At 49.0% G+C, this 22,513-nt stretch overlaps 2 protein-coding genes across 2 annotated transcripts; both read left to right on the top strand.

Moving 5' to 3' along the window:
* The first annotated feature begins 1,051 nt into the window (after positions 1 to 1,051).
* On the top strand, positions 1,052 to 3,075 carry LOC109739541 (uncharacterized). The gene has a single exon (XM_020298624.4). The coding sequence runs from the start codon at positions 1,212 to 1,214 to the stop codon at positions 2,805 to 2,807; it is 1,596 nt and encodes a 531-aa protein (XP_020154213.1). The 5' UTR covers positions 1,052 to 1,211; the 3' UTR covers positions 2,808 to 3,075.
* A 3,639-nt stretch (positions 3,076 to 6,714) lies between these two features.
* LOC141042828 (uncharacterized) lies at positions 6,715 to 21,974 on the top strand. The gene is made up of 6 exons (XM_073511723.1): positions 6,715 to 6,873; positions 7,617 to 8,254; positions 8,419 to 8,608; positions 9,914 to 10,214; positions 10,556 to 11,039; positions 21,404 to 21,974. The coding sequence occupies exons 1-6, from the start codon at positions 6,715 to 6,717 to the stop codon at positions 21,972 to 21,974; spliced, it is 2,343 nt and encodes a 780-aa protein (XP_073367824.1).
* The last annotated feature ends 539 nt before the right edge of the window (positions 21,975 to 22,513 follow it).

Genomic DNA, 22,513 nt, shown 5'->3' with positions numbered 1-22,513 from the left:
TTAGTCGCAAAAAACATGGCCGCCATCACGGTAGCGATTTTCATTGTTGGTCATAGCAAACGAAGATGCATGGTTACAGCAGAAAACGTCGCCGCCGCTAATTGTAGCTCGCCATGCAGGTCGCAACATTTGCGTCGCCAGTTGTAGTAAATGACCTCACTGGTTCTAGCAAAATGACACCATGTTTCTAGCATTTCTGCTGCTGGCTACATCACCCCTGTCACCGTCATGGTCGTCGCCAATCGTAGCAGCGGCAACCGCCGGTTCAAGCAAATTGCATCGCTTGTTGCAGCAAAACAACATTGCAGCCACGACCGCCGATTTCGTGTTCCGACAAATTGCAAAGCCGGTTCCAGCAATTGGAGTCGCTGGTTCCAACAAAAAAACTCGTCGGTGGCAACATGGGCCGAAGTGGTTGCAGCTCGCGAACCTTGTGGTCTCCGCCTGTGCCAGGAGCTTGCAAGCCATGGCCGCAGAAACGCAACGCGCAGACATGCAGTTCCCAGCGACGATGCACGCTAGTCGCAGCATCCGTGCACGGCCTAGAGCTCTGCGGCATGTTCGTGCAGTGGGGGAGGAGGAGGAGAAGGCCATGGCGACGAGCGCGCAAGCGGGATGGAAAGAAGAAAAGACGAGGCGAAAGGAAGAAGATAGTGATTGAGGGGAAGAGGCCTATGCGTGGGGCTGCAAAAAACGCGTGATGCCTTGAAGTTGATGGGTTCTGCAACGCGCGACGAATGCATAAGCGACCGACGCAATGCTCAGCCAGTTGATCGTATTGAATCATTTACCGAAAATAATGTAGGTTATCAAGTACTTTCTCTATAACATTTTTATATTATGAGACGGATGGAGTAGGTCTTACACGCACTTCCCAAACTTCCATGGATCCAGACCCGTTAGGTAGGCAGAGCTCCACCAGTCCATCTGGGCATCTGGCCCTAATCGCACCGAACCGAAGTGTGTCCTACTAGTACTGGTGATCGCTTACGGAACTCTTACACCCTCACTGATGTAAGGGGCCCATCACACCAGGGCCTACAGGTCATAGTAAGAGCCAAACGCTATGATCATATCACATGGCAGCGAGAAAAGAAAAGAGGGGAAAAAACGAACGCTCGCCGACGGCAAGACGATCTATCTCCTGACGCCACCACCTCCAGCCTCGAGAGTCCAGATCCAAATCCGAACCCTAGTCCCCACGCGCTCTCATGGATAATTTCTTCAACTCCGTGTTCTCCGCCGCCGCCGCCGGCGAGCACGAGGAAGAGGAGGGCGAGGAGGAGGAGCGGGAGGGCGAGCAAGCAGCGGAGAGGGACGGGGGAGGCGATTCTGGTGGCGGGTGGAGCTTCGGTGGGCTGATGAAGACACTGGCCGAGGAGATTGAGGGGCAGCGGGAAGAGCAGGATGGGGGCGGGCAAGGCGGTATGGCGGCAGCGGATGAGGTGCAGGGGGAGGAAGGGGGTGGCTCCGGCGGCGGATGGAGTTTCGCTGGGCTGATCAAGACGCTCGCCGAGGACTTGCCTCCGCGGGACGAGCAGGAAGCCGCGGAGGATGAGGACGACGAGCAAGAAGCCGAGGCTCCGGAGGAGGAGGCGGGGGAGGAGGGTGTTTCCGGCGGCGGGTGGAGCTTCGGAGGATTGATGAAGACGTTCTCGTCGCGGTCGGAGTCGGTGCTCGAGGGCTACCGCCGCGACCTCCAGGACCTCGGGTCTGGCCTCCGCGTCGAGACCACGGCCCTTCGCGCAGCCGCTGCGCGGGCTGCGGCGGCGCTCCCTGGCGCGCTCGAGGCCGGTGCGTCCGTCGCTTCCGACAGGCTCGAGTCCGTCGGACAGGCTGTCGATGACCTTGGGGCCGCCGCTGCAGGACTTCTTTCCCATGCCAACGAGGCGCTCCGATCTGTCGACGCTGATGGCGAAGATGCGACCGGCGACGGCTCATCCCAACTCTCTGAGTCCGCCTCCGGAGCCTCCTGGCGTTCGTCCCTTCCATCCAAGAAGTACACCCGTTTCGAGGCACAGGTTCTGGCGCTGCGTGCCGACCCTACCACGTTCACCGAGGAGCCTGAGGACGCCGAGGGGTTCAGCAGGTGGCAGGAGGCATTCAGCGTCCAAGAGAGAAAAGATGAGATTGAAGGCGTGCTCAGGGAGAGTCCTGGGTTGGAGAGCTTCGTGGAGAGGCTTGTGCCTTCGGTGGTAGCCTATGACATGTTCTGGTGCAGGTATTTCTTTGCGGTGGACAAGCTCAGGCAAGCAGAGGATGTCCGCACCAAACTCGTAAGCAGGGCCATGTCAAAGGAAGACGAGGAAGAACTCAGCTGGGAGGTCGATGATGACGAGGATGATATTCAAGGTGATCACAAACAAGGCACTGTCACAATACCAGATAAGAAAGAGGAGCATATCGGTGAGTCTGTTAGCCATGAAGCACAGGTTGAGGGAAAACAAGAAGTAGCAGTGAATGAAAAATACGCAGCGGAAGATAAGGAGATGATTTTGGTAGCGCCAAAGGACAATAATGGTGAATCCAGCGGTGAGGCATCGACACCAAAGTTAAGCAATGGCACTGGGCAGGAAGTTAAGACTGAAGCTGGCGACTCATGTAAGGAGAGTGATTTATCACTGGTGTCTCGACCATCAGTGCAGGAGGAAGATCTTAGCTGGGAGGAGATTGAGGATGTTGGTGATCAAGATGAGAAGAAAGCGGGGAGTCCACGGTCAAGCCCTAGTAGCAAAGTGGAGGATATCCGAAAACGGTTGAACTCTGTGGAAGACGATGAAGACCTAAGTTGGGATGTTGATGAGTAAGAGAAAGAAAAAATAGCGCACTCCTAAACTGAGTGCTCTAAAAAGCCTCAAGTCAAAGATGTTTCCATAGTTTTAACCTGTTTGTTCTCAAATGGGATCCTGGTGGTGTTCATAAAAATTCTCTTGGAGTTCTGTCTTACAATGTGAATATTGTGATGGTACACTGGCAATTCAAATTCAACGGGGCTGTATTTTGATTACCCCCACTGTAAGAACTTAACAGAATGGTAGTGTTCTTCTGTTATGGTTAATAACTTGTTTGCGGTTAGTGTGCACTTATTTCTAGTTAAATCATTAGCAGCTTTCTGTTTGAATGTGATACACTAGATCATTTGCATTATGCACTCATTGCGACCGGTTTACCAAGCATGCTTTTGATATAGGTGGTTGCTATATATTCATCTGTTGCTTAATGAAGGTAACTTGACTGGAGTTCATAGGTTGTTCTGCACTCCTGTCTTACATTTGCAGTGCTTGAAGGCCATTAGAAAATTTGGTTTCATAAAGACTACATTTTCACTGACGTCGTCATATCTGTAGGTCATTATGTTTGTTTCCATCTCTTCAATTTGTCTTTGGAATTGCTGTGATACGTCGTTCTTCCTTACTGCTGATGCAACGATGTGAAATTGTATCCAGTTTCAGTATAGGTAGCAATATTGGTTCACTGTGAGATTGCATCTCTATTTTCAGTTTGCGGTCACCTTTTTTTTACTGGAACAATATTCCATTAACCAACTGGTGCGGCAACGTCGCTAGCAACCAAACTAAACTGGTGCAGCAACGTCGCTAGCAACCAAACTCGATATAAAAGTCCGGCTCTGCTCCGTCCAAACAGTGGCGGGCAGAGCTGCATGGAAACCAAACTGCGCTAAAGCATGTGCTACTGAATTACACGTCCTACGGCAGAATACAAACGATCAAAGTGTGCAAAGCATAGACTTCGAGCTTCACGGAACAACACACTTAGCTCCCCTTACACAAAATAAGAGGATCATCCTGGACAAATCTTGATGCAAAACCAGTGTTTGGATGATTAGGAGGAGATTCAAGTCCTGGACTTAAACACCGGTGCTCGCATTTTTCTGTATTTATTCCAGGCCTTTCGGCGATGAGCGTTCAGTAAAGAGGAGACGTTCCTGTCGACTACGAAGGCGTCCGTGGTGACTTCGTCAATTTCAAAATGATGTGTCGGCTTACTCTCTCGGCGGTGCTCGTAGGGGTAGGGTGTGTGCATGCGTTCATATGGATGCGTGTGTATGCGTATCTATGAGCGTACACTTCTGTTTAAGAAAAAACAAATAGACAAAATAAGATTATGTTTTGGTTATAAAACATATATTTCTGTCATTTCTTAAATTGATAAAATAATTATATGTCTGTGATTGAGCTGCTTTATTAGTTTATCTAAAATAAGAGAATGATTGGTATTTATTTTCTTACGAATCAGGGGATTTATTGCTATTTATTGGGTTATCAAACATGTCTATCGGATTTTATCATTAAAAATAGTTTATTTACCGACCATGAATTTATTGTTATAATACATATTGATCTGGTTTATTGGGTTACTGAGAATTAGTTCGATGAAATCAGAAGGGGATAAAAAAAACCCTAAAAATCGGCAAAGGGTGGGAGGACGGGCAAAGAGGCGATGGGGAGAAATTTTGATGAAAGATTGAACCTTACATACTTTTTAAGTAATATAAGAAGGAGAGATAGAGACTAAAATGATAGTCTAAAATCCTTAGGAAGTGTACGTATAGCAAAGAGAAAGATGGATCATATATACCAATATAGAAAGATCCAAACGGGTAGATTCAATAAATCTTGACCATCAACCATACTTCCTAAATGTTTTTATTTAATGTAATGTGGACTTGTGGACTCTTGCCGGTCTTTGTGTCCGGCATTGATGTTTAATTAACGTTTTTATTTTTAAAAAAATTGCGGTATTTTTTTTCGAGCGACCTCAAAAATGGGTTGAGACAGTGTTGGGCGTAAGCGCCGATCCAAACGTGAAAGCGGACACAAGTGTCCGCCTGAGCGACTCAAACAGACAAAAGCAAACAAAATCGCCGTCCGTTCAGGTCGGCCGGTTGAACTTGCTTTATGTTTTGGTTACGCACTTCAAATAAATTTTATGTTTGAACATGTGTGATTGACATGATGCTTTTTTAACATGGTACAGACACAAGCGCCATATATACACGCATACACTCACCCCTATGAACGCACACTTGCACACCCTACCCCTATGAGCATCTCCGAGATACGGAGGTGCATATCATCTTGAGATTTACGAAGTCACCGTAGGCGCCTCGTTGTCGACGGGAACATCTCCTTTCACTGAGGGACTTGAACCCTAATGGGCTAGGGATACCACTGTCCCTCTAACCATCCAACCACAGGTTGGTTCGCGATTGACATGATATTTTAGAAGTAAGGGTTATCAAACACATTAAGCGTTGCAGAAGGGGCGTCCGCTCGCCTATGCCATGCATGCGATTGTTACTGTTACGATGGGGCACACTTTCCGGTCTTCTCCCAGTCTTCTTCCATCCCAATCAGTGGCGAATCCACCAGGGAGGCTTCGATAGGTTCGAGCCTACCCTTCAGATTCGCTAAATTTATTTTTACTACTAAGCTTCAGCATATTTGTTAGGCCCAGCAGGAAAACTGACGCAGCCAGCCCATCTAAGGAAATTCGGTGACTAACCGCTCACGAGGCCATGAGCAGGTCGCCACCAGCAGGCCAGGACCAGGCGGTCCGGTCGACCGGCACAGGTTGTTTTATTACGTAGCTAAAGAAAAAGCTCTGCCTAATTTCTGCGGTTCTGTCTAATTTCTTACTCCCTCCGTTCCTAAATATAAGTCATTCTACAGATTTTGAATATGAACTATATACGGATGAATATAGACGTATTTAGGCTGTAAAATTGCTCATTTTCCTCCGTATGTAGTCCATATTTTAGAATCTCTATAAAAAGACTTGTATTTAGAAACGGAGGGAGTAGTTCAGTAGCCATCACCTTACAGCTCAGTTGCCATTTATAGTCAACAGATTCAAAGTTTCAGCTTATTTTGACGAATAGATTTGAAGATAATGGCTATTATAGTCAACAGATCAAAATTTGGTTCAAAATTTTATATTTTAAAAAAAATACAGAAAAATTCTAGCAAATATTACATGTTTCCAGAGTAATTTGGGAAAGTTTGAGCTTAGGATTTGAAGATAATGGCTATCTTGCTAAACAAATCCAATTTTTTTAATTTGTTATTTTTCAAAAAATCCAAAAAAATTCTAGTAAATACTACATGTTTCCAGTAGTGATATGGGACAATTTCAGTTTATTTGCACAAAAGGATTAGTCGAAAACCAATTTTTGTTCTTCAAAAGAGTGTTCAATTTTCTTGCCGTAAACTTTGAGCCCATCCTCCATTTTCTTTCTAGATTTGCCACTGATCCCAATCCAGCAGTCCACGCCGCCTTCTCCTCTCATTCCCTCTCTCCTACGCCGCCTTCTCCTCCCATCCCAAATCCTCCTGCTTTGCCGCGCTTGCCATCGAAGGAACAACTTGGGTGTCGTCGTCGTCCTCGCTCATCCACACGCGGCACCTGAGGAACCACCACCGGCTCCGTTGATCTGCCAGACCTAGGTCGTCGACGCTGCTACTGTCCAAGGCTAGGAAGAGGAGTGGTCGCGTTTGGATGCAAGTAGGGGAAGCAGCCAACCGCGCCCGGACGGCGGGCACGGCGCCGCTCACACGCCCGTCATCGTCCAAGAGGTCAGGAGCAGGACAAACAGCTTGTGATGGAGCTCGCATCAACGGGTGCCGAGCACCTCTCCAAGATGAGCCACTCTGGGCGAGCTGCCGCGGCGCCAGTTCCTCCTCCAGCGAGGTCATGGACGCCGAGGAGCACGCGTGGATGCTCGCCTGTCCCATCGACTCCGGGAAGCAGCAGGAGGCTAACCTCACCTACACGGCGAGGACGGAAGGGACGCGCGACAGTGTCATCGTCATCATGAACAAAATCACGTTGGTCGACGCCTTCCTCGACGCGGTGAGAATAGTTAATTCGAATAAAGTTACTTAATTTCCTTCCATTGTATACGTACGTTAGATCCGCCCTTGCAAGTAGAACAAGTGCATGGAGTTGTTCCCTTCGATCGTGTGCAAGGCAAGGACCAACGACCATTCAGGTCATACACCATGGCGCTGCTTCTAGCCATCTCGGCAGTGAATCTCTCATATTGGTAAACACTTGTTGGTGCTTCTGGTTTGCTTAGATTTTCCCAATACGATAAATGTCAGCAGAAAGAAATTCATTGCTGAAGTTCAAAAATATATGTGTACAAATAAGTCAATATAATAGATGTCCATGTTGTTAAACATCATGTCACGCTGCATGCCACCGGCCGGTACTAGGAGGAGATTACGTATGAGCCAAGGATAGAATAGGTAGTTGGGTAGTTTAAACATCTATCTCAATATCTCAACTGTATCTATCTCTATCTCCTTCTCCAAGTATTCTCCCTAGAAGATCTTTCTGTAAACAACTCTTGTACCGATCGCACTAGGGTGGCTGCGCCCCCTCTTTATAACGTGAAGCACGTCCCTCTCTTGAGGAAAGACGTTTTCCGCTATCGCACATGGTAGTCAGAGCCTTCCTTTTCCCATCTAAAGCTTCTGTCGAATCCATCTAGCCTAGCCATGTCTTCCTCCTCGAGTGCCGTCCCTTCCAGCCTCAATAGCCAAATCACAGAGAAGTTGTCTTGCACGAACTACGTGCTATGGCGTACGCAGATCACACCTCAACTGCGCGGCGCCGACGTCTACGGCTACGTTGACGGCACCACACCGGAGCCGACGGAACTCCTCATCACCACCAAAGATGGCAAGGAAACTTCATCGCCCAACCCTCTCCACCCTATATGGGTCAGGGAGGATCAGCAGGTCCTTGGCTACCTGCTGGCCAACCTCACGAAGGAGGTCTTGGTCACGGTGACCACGGTCACCACGGCGAGCGCGCTCTGGACGACGCTTGCTGCCATGTTCTCGTCGCACTCGGCGAGCCGCATCAACAACATCCGCACCTCCCTCATCAACGCGCAGAAGGGTAATCTCTCGATTGCCTCTTACTTTGCTGCTATGCGAGGATACGCGGATGAGCTCGCCGCGGCGGGCAAGCCCATCCAGGATGATGAGCTCGTCTCCTACATCATCCATGGGTTGGATGCGGTTTACAAACCTCTGGTGTCTGCCCTCGACGCTCGTGTCACACCCGTCACGCTCGACGAGCTCTTCGCCATGCTCTCCAACTTCGATCAACGCATGGCCCAATTCCATGGGTCCGGCGGCGGCGGCTTCAAGTCTTCAGCCAACATGGCGTCTCGTGGACGGGGCGGCGGCTCCCGTTCACGCAGCAATCCCCGCAACAAGGGGTGATCTGGCCGCGGCGGCGGCAACGACCGCGGCTCCTCTCCTCAGCGCGCGGGCGGCAGGGGCCGTCGTCGCGGTCGTGGCGCGGCAACAGGACGTGTCCCGACACTCCAAGGTGCCAGATCTGCAGGAAACCTGGCCACACAGCAAAAGATTGCTGGTACAGGTATGAAGATGATGATGATGATTCTCAAGATGATGACAAGGTTGTTGTGGCTGCTGATGGGTCCTACGGCGTTGATACAAATTGGTACGTCGATAGTGGGGCCACAAACCACATCCCTAATGAGCTCGAGAAGGTAACCATGAAGGAGAAATACAGCGGCAAGGATCAAATCACACTGCTAGCGGAGAAGGTATGAGTATACGTCACGTTGGTCATTCAATATTTCATACCCCTAGACGTAAACTTCATCTTAAGAAAATCTTGCATGTCCCTAGTGCACATAAAAATCTTCTTTCCGTCCATCGAATTGCCATTGATAATCATGTTTTTCTCGAATTTCATCCTTATTTCTTTTTGATCAAGGATCAGGCAACGAGGGAGATTCTCTATCGAGGTAGATGTGTTCGAGGGCTCTACCCGTTGACTCCGGAGTTTAGAAGATTCAATAAACAAGCTTGTGGTGCTATCAGGCTTACGTCCACACGATGGCACGATCGTTTAGGGCATGCCTCTTTTTCTTTAGTTGAAAAGTTGCTTAGGAAAAATAAGCTCCCGTTTGTTGGTGAGCGTCATGTTGAAACTATTTGTGATTCATTTCAACGAGCTAAAAGTCATCAATTGCCATACCCTATTTCTACTAGTGTTTCTACCAAACCTTTACAACTCATTTTTTCCGATGTTTGGGGTCCAGCCCCTAACTCTGTTGGTAGAAATACATATTATGTGAGTTTCATTGATGACTACAGTAAATTCTCTTGGATCTATCTTCTGAAAAGAAGATCAGATGTGTTTCAAGTTTTCCAAAACTTTCAAGCTCTTGTTGAACGCAAGTTTGATAGCAAAATCATTGTTGTCCAATCAGATTGGGGAGGGGAGTATGAAAAGTTGAACTCCTTCCAAAATCTTGGCATCTCTCACCATGTGTCATGCCCACATGCTCACCAGCAAAACGGTTCAGCTGAACGTAAGCATAGACACATTGTTGAGGTCGGCCTTGCCCTTCTGGCAGGAGCTTCTATGCCTCTCAAGTTTTGGGATGAAGCATTCCTCAAGGCCGTTCACATTATCAACATGCTGCCCAGTTGTGTCATTAATAATGAAACTCCGGTAGAACGCCTCCTTCACACCAAACCTGACTATAAATCTCTGTGTGTGTTTGGGTGTGCATGTTGGCCAAATCTCCGTCCTTACAACAATCACAAACTCATGTTTCGATCAAAACAGTGTGTCTTCCTAGGGTACAACACACAGCTTAAGGGTGTCAAGTGTCTAGATGTCTCCACTGGTCGCGTATACATCTCATGTGACATTGTCTTCGATGAAACAAAATTCCCGTTCGCCGATCTCCACCCTAATGCTGGCGCACTTCTTCGACAAGAAATCCTTCTTTTACCTCCTCATCTTACTGGTTTTGATCAAGGGGGAGAAAATATTGATGATCAACTGTTGACTAACTCACCTAATGATCTGCATGAGTTTTGTGTTGGTGAAACAGGAGAAAATCGCGAGAAAAACGCTGCTGAAAATAATCAGGACGGGCCATATTTCATGTGTTCCACCGGAGGAGACAGATCCTCCTCGAGATCCGCCTAGCTGCAGCGGATCAGATCCACCTCAGGATCGCCGTCCACTGATGGGGCAGGCGCAGGCGAGCGCGCAGCAGCCACCCCAGATTCGCGGCGCGCTGGTCCTGCAGGTGACACGCGGGCCTCGTCGGCTGGTTGCACCGGGTCTCCCGCCCCGCGCCAATCGCCACTCGTCACCTGGCAGGCTCCGGGTGGCCCAGGAGGTGCGCGGTACGCCACCCAGCCCGTGACGTACAAGCGGCGCGACGGCGCTCGTTCCAGGGAGGGCGCGGGACCTGGCACCGGTCCGACCGGTGCGGAAACCCGAGTGGATGCGCCATCATCACGCGATGATGAGCTGCACGTCCGCGCTCCAGGATCTTCTGTGGCTGCTCCAGGCACCCCGCAACATTCTTCAGCCGCAGAAAACCCGACGTTGCCAGGCGGCGCTGCTGGATCAGGATGCTCCTTGGGGTCCGAAGCTGCTGGATCTTCTGTGGCAGCAGAGATAGGGGTAATTCAACCGGTCTATTACAAGCATATAACCAAGTATGGTATGGTTTGTTCCACAGGTGAACCAGGTGAACCCAACACTTTTGAAGCAGCATTGTGTGATGAGAAGTGGAAGAAAGCCATGCATGAAGAATACATGGCACTGCAGAAAAATAAAACATGGCACTTGGTTCCCCCACAGCAAGGTAAAAACTTGATTGATTGCAAGTGGGTTTTTAGGATTAAGAGGAAATCTGATGGAACCATTGATCGATATAAGGCTAGGCTAGTTGCAAAAGGCTTTAAACAAAGATATGGCATAGACTACGAGGACACCTTCAGACCAGTGGTAAAAGCAGCTACTATTTGTCTTGTCCTGTCTATTGCTGTTTCCAGAGGATGGAGTCTCAGGCAGCTTGGTGTACAGAACACGTTTCTCCATGGTGTTCTAGAAGAGGAAGTATACATGAAACAGCCTCCTGGGTTTGAGAGTAAGACTGCTCCCTCCTATCTGTGTAAGCTTGATAAAGCTCTATATGAGTTAAAGCAAGCTCCAAGGGCGTGGTATTCTCGTCTCTATCACAAAATGCAAGCACTTGGTTTTGTTCCTTCAAACACTACAGGAAACAGCTACTTTGCCGTCTGCCACGGCGGACGGCAAAGGCTCGAAAGGCGGACGGCAAAGACCTTTGCCGTCAGCCGCGGACGGCAAAAGGCTCCGGCAAAGAAGGCTACGGTAAACAGCTGCTTTGCCGTCTGCTTCCTGGCGGCGGACGGCAAAGAGCCTTTGCCGTCTGCGGCGGACGGCAAAGAGGGTGGACGGCAATAATTGCGCTGTTAGTCTGTTAAGTGGCTAACGGCAGACCTTTGCCGTCCGCCGCGGACGGCAAAATTTCTCTGGTCTTTGCCGTCCGCATTATGATGTCATCTACACGTCACTAGATGGCAGGTTCTTTGCCGTCTGCCACGGACAGCAAAGTCTTTGCCGTCTGCCACTGTAGGCAAACTGACCAAATGGGTCATCTCCCAGGAAGCACAGTTGGCTGCCACGTGGCTTCTTTGCCGTCTGCGGCAGACGGCAAAGAGCTCTTTGCCAGCTCTTTGCCGTCGGTGGCAGACGGCAAAGAGCCTGCATATTGTCTGTTTTTTCTGTTTTTTGTTAAATCCCATAATTTGCACAGAAAATATATATGACATATAGATATATTTCACAGGCATTCATCACATAAACAAGTTCATACATCATTTCATACATAAACAAGTTCATACATCATTTCATACATAAACAAGTTCCATCCATCATTTCATACATAAACAAGTTCCATCCATCATTTCATACATAAAGAAGTTCCATCCATACATAAAGAAGCACTCCATAGCTAAGGTGACTAGAATGAGAAGACAAGAAGAAGAAGAGTAGAACAAGCACTCCATCCAGCACATAATGAAATCTGCAAAATGGCAAAATAAGAAAGTTAGAAATGGATCGTTTTTGAGGTAACTAAGGTGAAATGGATCGTTTTTGAGGTAACTAAGGTGAAATGGATCGTTTTTTAGCTCACTTAGGTCAAATGGATCGTTTTTTAGCTAACTTTGTTGAAATGGATCGGTTTTGAGCTAACTTTGTTGAAATGGATCATTTTTGAGATAATTTAGTTGAAATGGATCTTTTTCAGCTAACTTAGGTGAAATGGATCATTTAAGAGCTAATTTAGGTGAAATGGATCGTTTTTTAGCTCACTTAGGTCAAATGGATCGTTTATGAGCTAAATTAGTTGAAATGGATCGTTTATGAGATAACCTAGGTAAGATGGGTCATTTTGGAGTTAACGTAGGTGAAATGGACCATTTTAAAGCTAACGTAGGTAAAATGGATCATTTAGGAGCTAATCTACGTAAAAGGGGTCATTTTTGAGCTAACTTGGATGAACTGCATCATTTATAAGCTAACCTAGGTAAAATGGGTCATTTTGGAGGAAAATAAGCTAACTCTAGGTCATTATGGTAACCATATAGGAGGAAATAAAGCTAAGTCTAGGTCTTTATGCATTTGTTAAGCAAAACACTAGAGAAACTTACCGTGATCAGGGAGGTGTAGGAGCGGGGTGGCTAGTGCCGCTACCTGGAGAAGGATCGTGCGATGCGTTTCTGGAGTTAAGCTGCACCAAAGATCATTTCCAATGTCTCGTTAGCATTACGACACTCAAATGTTAAGACTACCAAGTAATGTCCATTCAAACTAAACTCACCGTGCTCCCAGGAGCAATCACTGGCATCGGCGGAGCGGGCTGACCGGACTTCTCGCACACAGACTGCACATTTGGTTTTCAGAACAGAGTCATACTAGTTAGTAATGAGACTCAAATGTTAAGACTAGCAAGTAATCTGCAGAAGAAACTTACCACAAGGAGCTCGTACATGGCCCTTGCCTGCATGTCATTCCTGCCCTCTCCTCCTCCATCATCTTTCTCGTCCTCTCCTCCATCTCCCGCTGCCTCTCCGCCGCCTCCGCCAGAAGTTTCTCCATTCTATCTCTCTCAGTCTGTATAGCAGCCTGCAACACCACTCACATGACCATTTGTAATCATTGATGGAAGCGCACACAATGTAATGGAGAAAGATAACTGAGTACGTATCACTAACCTTGATGGCGAGTTGCACTGGCCGTTCACGAGGCCTTATCTCAGGAGCGGAGCTCGACTGGCGCGCCTTGATCTCCGGGAGAGTGCTAGGACAACGGATAAGTCCATCTCCAATGGCTATGGAGCCATGGGACCTCCCGCCACCAGATATCATCACCAGCTCTGGATCAATGGGACCCTGGCTCGGGTTAAAGTCCTCCCCTTTCCTCGCCTTCCCCTCATCTCTATATCTCACGAGCTTGTTGTGGGAGGAGATGTTGGTGAAGTTGTTTGCGTCATCGAGGTCAGACTGAGAGAAAGCCTTGACTTTCTTGAAAGAGCCAGTGTGGGCCATGGCATACAGGTCGTACACCTCTGGCACCTTATCCGCCTTATTGTGGCGTGCCTGAAAGAGAGAAACAATGAAAATTAGTAATTAAAGGGCTCAAGCTAGCATGATGAATGAATTGCATGAATCATATAGCAAACCACATACCCAGTTGCGCCCGAACTGATATAAGTTGGAGCTGCCTTGATGGTGTGGCACACCTTGCATTTGGGCACGTTTGTCCTTGGCCTGGTTGTGGAGGGCTAGCCATTCTTGTGAGCACCACTCATCGACCAACACCTCCCAACAATCCATCCGATCCGCACACCATCTCGGAGGCGCCTAAGTTAGCAAATAGAAACTTGAGCGCTACGGCTAAGAATTACTAAATGAAGGAACTTAAGTAGAAGGCCTTAAGAATTACCTTCATGTACTGCTCCTTACTCAGGAACTTATCGCGGCATGCCGGCTTGGTCTTCTTGATACCACGCAAGGCGTAGTAGTCTCGAACAGCCTGCACCCGAGCCTCGTGCCGTAAGTTCTGGAGTAGGCGCTTGCAGACGTTCTGGATAACATTTGCGCTGTCCTCCTCGTATCCCTCCTCACACCTGTAGAATGTCTGCAATCAAATGAGACAATATTGATTAGTACAATTAATAACTAGCTAGTTGAAGATTTTGAAATGTGTAAAGGAGAAATTACCCAGAACGTCCTGATCACCATGTCTACCCTCGTGTCGCACAAGACACCGTCGATAATGACATCCGGCGGGGCCGGGGCAGCCACGTAGTGCTCCCAGCTCAACCCAAGCTCTGGAAGCCGACCCTCACCAGGCAACGTGACAAACCCCGGGAAGTTTTGCCGGCAAAGAACTCCAAGGACGGAGTTGGGCCGGCGGACACTATGATGGTGGTCCCAACCCCTGCAGCATGACAAGGCCAACGCATTAGTTATTTGAAGAAACGTGAATGCAGAAGGTACAAAAATATTAAATGCACTTACGTACCTCTCCCCATCAGGGAAGATCAACCACCTCTGCTCGCGGGTCGCCGGCACGGACGGGAGCCGTGTAGCACCACGCTGGTACACGGTGCCACCCTCCTCCTCAAGATCAGTCGGCTCCCCGCCATCACCAGCATGGCCACTCGGCTCCTCGGGCTGATCCGGTCAGGTACCCCATCCGGACGTGTGCTCCTCCGGGGTCTCGTGGGCCGAACTCTCGTGGGCCGAACTCTCGTGGGCCGAAGGCCAGTCGACCCGAGGCTCATGGGCCCAAGACCCGTGGACCGGAGGCTCGTGGACCGGAGTCCGTGTAGCCTCCTCCTCGGACGAGTCCACCCTAGCAGTCACGTGCTCGGGTGAAACGGCTGGGGGTGGCGGCGAGGAAGGTGCCCTAGCAGTCACCCTACCTCCTCTCCCGCGACCACGTGCCCCACCTCCTCTCTTCCTACCTCGTCCCCTGCTGGGCACCGCGGTCGACGAAGAAGGGCCCGGCGGTGTGGACATACTGTCCAGCAACGCTCGGCGGAGAGATACGTCTGGAATCGAAGACCTCAGACCACGCGCCGACGAAGAAGGGGCCTTGGCGCGCTCCCGACCAGCGCCCACCATCTTTCAACACCTGCCATGACAAACAGTAAACAAAATTAGTACAACATAAAAAAAAGACCGACATGAATAATAATATGTGTATCACTTAAGTGTATCATCATCAAGTACAACATTAAAAAATTTAATACCTGACACTACTAATAATCTTGATCAGTATCATCAATAAATGCATAATCATCATCATCATCATCATCACTATAATCAATGACGGGCTCATAGGGTTCAGTGGCATCAACATGTGCAAGGCCACCTTGACGTAATCGGTGAAGCAATGACAGGTCATCCGCAGCAGTAACCTCTTCTTGTTCCGGCTCTTCTTGTTCCTCCTCTAGGGTGATGTCGGATTCACTGTCGCTGTCTACTTCAATGTTTTGGGGTGAAGTATAGCGGTTCTTGAAACGCTTTTTGGAAAGACGTGTCTCTTGGAAGAATTCTCCTTCATATGTGTCTGGGTTAATGTGAGGTTCATAATCCTCTTCCTTTGGGGGAGATAGTCTAGCACGTGGCGGCACTTCATAAACGACATCCCAACCTTTCAGATTTGGATTAGTTTGGCAGGCCCACGGTAGATAGAATACTTGGGTCGCCTGTTGAGCCGTAATATAGACATCAGGAACATCTAAATGGGTGCTTTGGTTGATTTCAACTAGCCCTATATGTTCATGAGTCCTTCTAGTCTCCTTCGGCTGAAACCAATAACATTTGAAGACTACGACATTCGGTGGGTTTTCACCATAGAATAGAAGTTCATAAATTGCTTCAACTCTCCCATAATACTCGGTACCTCCTTCGCCGATAGCAGATACACAACAATTTGTAGACTTTCGGTCGGCCATAGATAGCTCTTTGCCATAGGTACGAAAGCGATACCCGTTGATGTCGTATTTGTCAAATGAACGGACCTTATAGTCAAAACCATTAGCGACTTGTCTCAATTCGGCGTCCATAGACTCTGAATTAGCCTACAAGTTTAATATGAAAGGATTGTTGCATTACGCACAAATTAGCGAATGAAACCGGGATAGCCGCCTACAAATTAGCCTACAAGTCTAATAGAAATTACCGTTTGTTTGAACCAAGAGATGAAACCGGGATAGCCGCCTCCTTGCTTTGCGAGAAGCTCATACTCTTTGACAGAATCCTTTTGGATCACCGCTCCATACGAGAATAAGGCGACGTATCGACTGTATGAAATATCCAGGAATAAGAGCAGTTCAAAGGAAATAGAAGTTGCGAAACTATGTACCGAGAACTTACTCGATGTACGGCCGCACTTCTATCAGGTTGTTGAAGATATACAACGAAATGGTCCGCCATTGTTCGTTATCCAAAGATACTGGATTTGAAACACTGGCTGGTGCGAGATTCCCTTTGAATAGGCTGAGGTTGGATCCACCCTTTTTAGGGTCGTCAGCATTGTACCGAGGCTTCGGATTATGCAAATGACGATTTTTGGCTTCGTAGTGTGCTGTCACGAAGTTTGCCGCCTCCTCAGTGATGAATGCCTCAGCCATCGATGCTTCAATTCTACGTTTATTTTTACATTTTTGTCGAAGCGTCTTCTGCATCCTCTCAGTTGGGTAGCACCAACGATTTTGCACGGGCCCCCCCAATCTTGCCTCGGTCGGGAGATGCAAAATCAAATGTTGCATTGGATTAAAGAAGCCCGGTGGAAAGATCTTCTCTAACTTGCAGATCAACTCCGGCGCCAACTCTTCCATTTCTTCTAGCACGCCAGGCGATAGTTCTTTCGCACAAAGAACACGGAAGAAATAGCTGAGTTCTGCCAGTACTAGCCATTCATCCTCAGGGATGAAGCCACGCAACATCACCGGCATTACCCGCTCAATCCATATGTGCCAATCATGACTCTTGAGACCAAATATCTTCAATTTATTAAGACTGGCTCCCCTCTGTAGATTCCTTCATACCCATCGGGGAACATCAACTGCATTTTCACCCACAAGATAATTTCCCTCATAGCTGGCCTTCCAAGATTGAACCATGCCTTTGGCTTCGTCCAGTTCTGCTTTCCTTTCGGTTCTTTCATGTTTTGTAACGGCCTATCACATAGCGCCTCCAGATCGACTCTAGCCTTAGTATTATCCTTTGACTTCCCATCTATGCCGAACAATGTACCAAAAAGTGCCTCGGCGATATTCTTCTCAGTGTGCATCACGTCGATGTTGTGTGGGCAAAAGAGGTCTTTGAAGTAAGGCAGATCCCATAAGCATGTTTTGTGAGTCCAGGCGTGCTTAGAATTATACCCCTTGAAGTACCCTGGACGCTCTGGATCTGGCTCGAGAGCGTTTAACTGATCCAGGGTCTGTTGGCCTGTCAATGCATGTGGTGCAGAGTTTTTGACAACTCTACCTGTGATGAAGTTCTTCTTGTCTTTCCTGAACTTATGGCGAGGATTCAGGAACTGTCTATGCATGTCGAAGCAAGAAAACTTGCGACCGGCCTGAAGCCAACGGAACTCAAGAGCTCCCTTGCATGTGGGGCACGGGAACCTTCCATGCACACACCAGCCAACGAATAGCACATACGCCGGCAAGTCATGCGTCGAGTACATGTACCAGACACGCATTATGAAGTTCCGTTTGCTATAGGCATCGTATGTCTTGAACCCATTATCCCAGGCTTCTTGCAATTCATCCTTAAGCGGTTGCATGTACACATTCATATTTTTCCCCGGATAGTTGGGCCCTGGAATTATCAACGTCAGGAAAATGTTCTTTCTTTGCATAATCTGTCCGGGGGGGAGATTGAGTGGAAAGACAAATACGGGCCAACAACTGTATTGGGCTGCCGTCATACCAAACACACTGAACCCATCCGTGCTGATGCCGACTCGAGGATGCCTCGGATCTGCCGCTTTGTCACCATGTAATTCATCAAACTTTTTCCACGCAACACCATCCGATGTGTGTACAATCATCAGATTCCCATCTGCATCTAGTTCGGTTCTTTTGCCCGTTTTGTGCCATGTCATCTGTCTGGCCGTCTCTTCGACCATGAAAAGACGTTGAAGTCTTGGTACGATTGGCATATACCGAAGAACACTAACGGGGATTTTGGTCTGTGTCTTCTCACCCATACCGTTGTCTACCACAACATACCTGGAAGACTTGCAAATGGGACAATAGTTCAAGTCCGCATAGTCAAGCCTAAACAAGACACATCCTTTCTCACAGGCATGTATCTTATCATAGGGCATCTTCAGTGCACGGAGGATTTTGTCCGACTGGTACAGGTTTGCAGGCATTACATGGCCTTTGGGTAGAAAGCGTCCAAATACTGTCATCATTGCATCGTAGCATTCTCTACCCAAGTTGAACTGAGCCTTCAGAGCCATTACTTGTGAGATGGCATCCAACTGACAAAGCTCAGTGTGCTCATGGAGCGGACGTTTTGAAGACTCCAACATTTCATTGAAGGCCTTTGCAGATTCCTCCATCTCCTCGTCCGAATCCCGAGCATCATCAAAGTCTTGCACCATGTTTTCCATCCCGGTACCATGCTCGTCGGTGCGACGACGATCCACCTCAGCTCGGTCACGTTGGGCAGACTCACCATGAAATGTCCACACCGTATAATCGGGCGTAAAACCACTCTTCTGCAGGTGTTTGCCCATTTCAGCCTCTGTCCTCTTTTCCCAATTGCCGCACCGTAAACAGGGGCACCAGGTTTTCCTCTGGCCATTTGCAAATGCGGCTCGCACAAACCCCTTGGTTTTTGTGAACCATTCAGTGCTCCATTTGTTCTGACCAGTGTGACCGGTGTACATCCACGCACGATCACTCATCTTGACTTTCAGAGCTACTAGACACACAACAAATATATATATATATATAATTCAGCATGTATGTATTCATCAGTTGATCTACTTTGTCAATTTTATTACGTCCATGCAACCTACACTCTAATAGGTAATGATAGGTCCTAATCCCACCCGAGTATGTTTAGATTGGGTTCATTTTCCCATGCTATGCCCCGGATCCTACGCAAAATTTCGGCAGCACCTCCCCGCTGTTCTCCTGATACACGTCTCTGCAATAAACAGAGAGGATGTGTACCCGGAGAACAACAGGGGAGGCACTGACGAAATTTATGCGTCGGATCCGGAGCAAAGCATATGGGAAAACGAACCCAATCTAAACATATTCGGGTTGTCCATGGATAGCGTTGGACAATTCGAAAGAATCAAGGTTATAAATATGCAAATGCATGCATATTTATAACTATGACGCTTTCGAACGGGAGACACATATTGGTTACGCATACTGATGATTCAAGACACATATATATCTAGCTATCAAGTTTCATCGGAATAGATCAAATAATTAATGGGGGAGGAGGACATGTCATTTGTGCTCACCCACGAACGAAGGGGCAGAGCTCGTCAAACGCACGGCGAGGTCGTCGAACACCAAACCTCGCAGCGATGAAACAACTGCACATTTAAAACTACCCGATCAACACAATTATATATGATGTTTTTCATAACAAAATCGAAAGATATATGACCTAACTAATAATTCACAAATATATGACCCCGTCGGCTTCTGGAAGGCCAAAGAACACCTTTTCGGGAGGTGTCGGGGGTCGGGGTGTCGTGTCAGTCTCGGGGTGCCGTGTCGGGGTCGGGGTCTCGGGGTCGGGGTGTCGGGTCGGGGTCGGGGTCGGGGTGTCGGGTCAGGCTCGGGGTCGGGGTGTCGGGGTCGGGGTCGGGGTCGGGGTCGGGGTCTCGGGGTCGGGGTGTCGGGGTGTCGGGGGTGTCGTGTCGGGGGTCGGGGTGTCGTGTCGGTCTCGGGGTGCCGTGTCGGGGTCGGGGTGTCGTGTCGGTCTCGGGGTGCCGTGTCGGGGTCGGGGTCTCGGGGTCGGGGTGTCGGGTCGGGGTGCCGGGTCGGGGTCGGGGTGCCGTGTCGGTGTCGGTGTCGGGGTCGGGGTGTGGTGTCGGGGTTGGGGGGTCAGGGGGTCTTCTCATTCTTCTACTACTTCTACTTCTTCTCATTCTTCTACTTCTTCTCATCCCACGTCTTCTTCTTCTTCTTTCTCCTCCTCCTCCTCCTCCTCTTCTTCTTCTTCTTCTTCTTCTTTCTCCTCCTCCTCCTCCTCCTCCTCCTCCTCTTCTTCTTCTTCTTCTTCTTCTTCTTCTTCTTCTTCTTTCTCCTCCTCCTCCTCCTCCTCCTCCTCTTCTTCTTCTTCTTCTTCTTCTTCTTCTTCTTCTTCTTCTCCTCCTCCTCCTCCTCTTCTTCTTCTTCTTCTTCTTCTTCTTCTTCCCCCTTCTACTTAACCTAAACCTAAACTAAAAACCTAAACTAATTAAAACTAAACTATTTAAACTAATTAAACCTAAACTAATTAAACTAAATAACCTACACTAATTAATTCTAAACTGAAAAAACTTAACAGGAAAAAAACAAAAAAACAGAAGAAGAAAAATGGGATCGAGGGGCTCACTGTGGGGGGCGGCGACGGGTCGGGGAGGGGCCGGCGACGGGGGGCCGGGGCGGGGCGGTGGAGGAGGCGGGGCGGCGGGGGCCCGGCCGGCGGGGGGCCGGGGCGGCGGGGGGCCCGGCCGGCGGGGGGCCGGGGCGGGGCGGTGGAGGAGGCGGGGCGGCGGGGGCCCGGGCGGTGGGGGGCCGGGGCGGCGGGGGGGCCGGGCGGCGGGAGGCCAGGGCGGGGCGGTGGAGGAGGCGGCGGGGGGCGCGGGGCGGCGGGGGGGCCGGGGCGGCGGGGGGCCGGGGCGGCTGTGGGCCGGGGCGGCGGTGGGGCGCGGGGCGGCGGGGGGCCGGGGCGGGGGGGCGACGGGGCGGTGGGGCGGCGGGGAGCCGGGGCGGCGGGGGCGACGGGGCGGCGGGCGGCGGCGGCGGCGGGGTCGGAGGAGAAGGGCGCGCGAGGACGAAGTGAGTAACGGGCGGGGGGGTACCTGCCGTTAGGCAAGTGCCCTCTTTGCCGTCAGCCAGCCTTTGCCGTCCGCCTTTTTGCCTCTTTGCCGTCTGCTAGCGGACGGCAAAGAGGTGGGCCGTTAAGATTTTTTCAAACGAGCGGGGGGTGGGGGCCACCACACTCTTTGCCGTCTGCCAGCGGACGGCAAAGATTCTTTGCCGTCTGCTGGCGGACGGCAAAGAGGTGGCTGATGGCAAAGAGCTTCTTTGCCGTCAGCCTTTTCTTTGCCGTCCGCTTATGTGTAGCTGATGGCAAAGAGCTTCTTTGCCGTCAGCTAGCAGACGGCAAAGAGCTGGCAGATGGCAAATTAGTTGATTCCAGTAGTGAAAGTCTGACACGTCATTGTTCATCTACAACAAGTTCAACACATGCATGTTTGTTCTCATATATGTTGATGATATTATTGTGACCAGCTCATCTGATGAAGCAATCACAGGGCTGCTCAAGGACTTGGGTGCAGATTTTGCTCTAAAGGATCTTGGTGACTTGCATTATTTTCTTGGGGTTGAGGTGAGGAAGCACAAGGATGGACTTCTTCTCTCTCAAGAAAAGTATGCAACCGATTTGGTTAAGAAGGCTGGATTACAAGGTTGTAAACCTTCACCTACCCCATTGTCCAGTTCAGAAAAGCTATCTCTTGCAGAGGGTGAACTCTTGAGTTCAGAGGACAGCACCAAATACAGAAGCCTAGTTGGAGCTCTCCAGTATCTCACACTTACTAGGCCTGATATCTCATTTGCTGTTAACAAAGTCTGTCAATTTCTTCATGCACCTACTAATGTTCATTTGACAGCTGCAAAACGTATAGTCAGATATGTGAAGCACACTCTAAGTCTGGGCCTAAATTTCAGCAAGTCACATTCTACTCTTGCTAGTGCCTTCTCTGACTCTGATTGGGCAGGCAGTCTGGATGACAGACGCTCTACTGGTGGTTTTGCAGTATTCTTTGCACCAAATTTGATATCTTGGTGTGCACGAAAATAGGCCACAGTGTCCAGGTCAAGTACAGAGGCAGAATACAAGGCATTAGCAAATGCAACAGCTGCGATTATATGGGTTCAGTCCATGTTAAAGGAACTTGGTATTCAAGGTAAACAAGTTCCTTGCTTATGGTATGACAATCTTGGTGCTACATACCTCTCTGCAAACCCAGTGTTCCATGCCAGGACAAAACACATAGAGATAAATTTTCACTTTGTCAGAGAGAGAGTTGCTCAGAAACAACTTGAGATTCGCTTTGTACATTCTAGAGATCAACTTGCAGATGGATTCACAAAGCCCTTGCCTACAAGAAGTTTTGAAGACTTCAAGCATAATCTCAACTTGATGAAGTTGTGATTAAGGGAGGGTGTTAAACATCATGTCACGCTGCATGCCACCGGCCGGTACTAGGAGGAGATTACGTATGAGCCAAGGATAGAATAGGTAGTTGGGTAGTTTAAACATCTATCTCAATATCTCAACTGTATCTATCTCTATCTCATTCTCCAAGTATACTCCCTAGAAGATATCTCTGTAAACAA

Source organism: Aegilops tauschii, chromosome 3 (assembly GCF_002575655.3).
Source record: "Aegilops tauschii subsp. strangulata cultivar AL8/78 chromosome 3, Aet v6.0, whole genome shotgun sequence".
NCBI lineage: Eukaryota > Viridiplantae > Streptophyta > Magnoliopsida > Poales > Poaceae > Aegilops > Aegilops tauschii.
Note: the sequence above shows the minus strand (reverse complement) of the source record. Positions and strands in the feature narration are given on the sequence as shown.

Bases quoted from the DNA above. Each gene is read 5' to 3' on its own strand.
- LOC109739541 (XM_020298624.4), top strand. From the start codon at position 1,212: ATGGATAATTTCTTCAACTCCGTGTTCTCCGCCGCCGCCGCCGGCGAG.
- LOC141042828 (XM_073511723.1), top strand. From the start codon at position 6,715: ATGGACGCCGAGGAGCACGCGTGGATGCTCGCCTGTCCCATCGACTCC. The intron at 6,874-7,616 runs GTGAGAATAGTT...TGGCGTACGCAG, and splicing joins TCGACGCCTTCCTCGACGCG to ATCACACCTCAACTGCGCGG. The intron at 8,255-8,418 runs GTGATCTGGCCG...TTGCTGGTACAG, and splicing joins AGCAATCCCCGCAACAAGGG to GTATGAAGATGATGATGATG.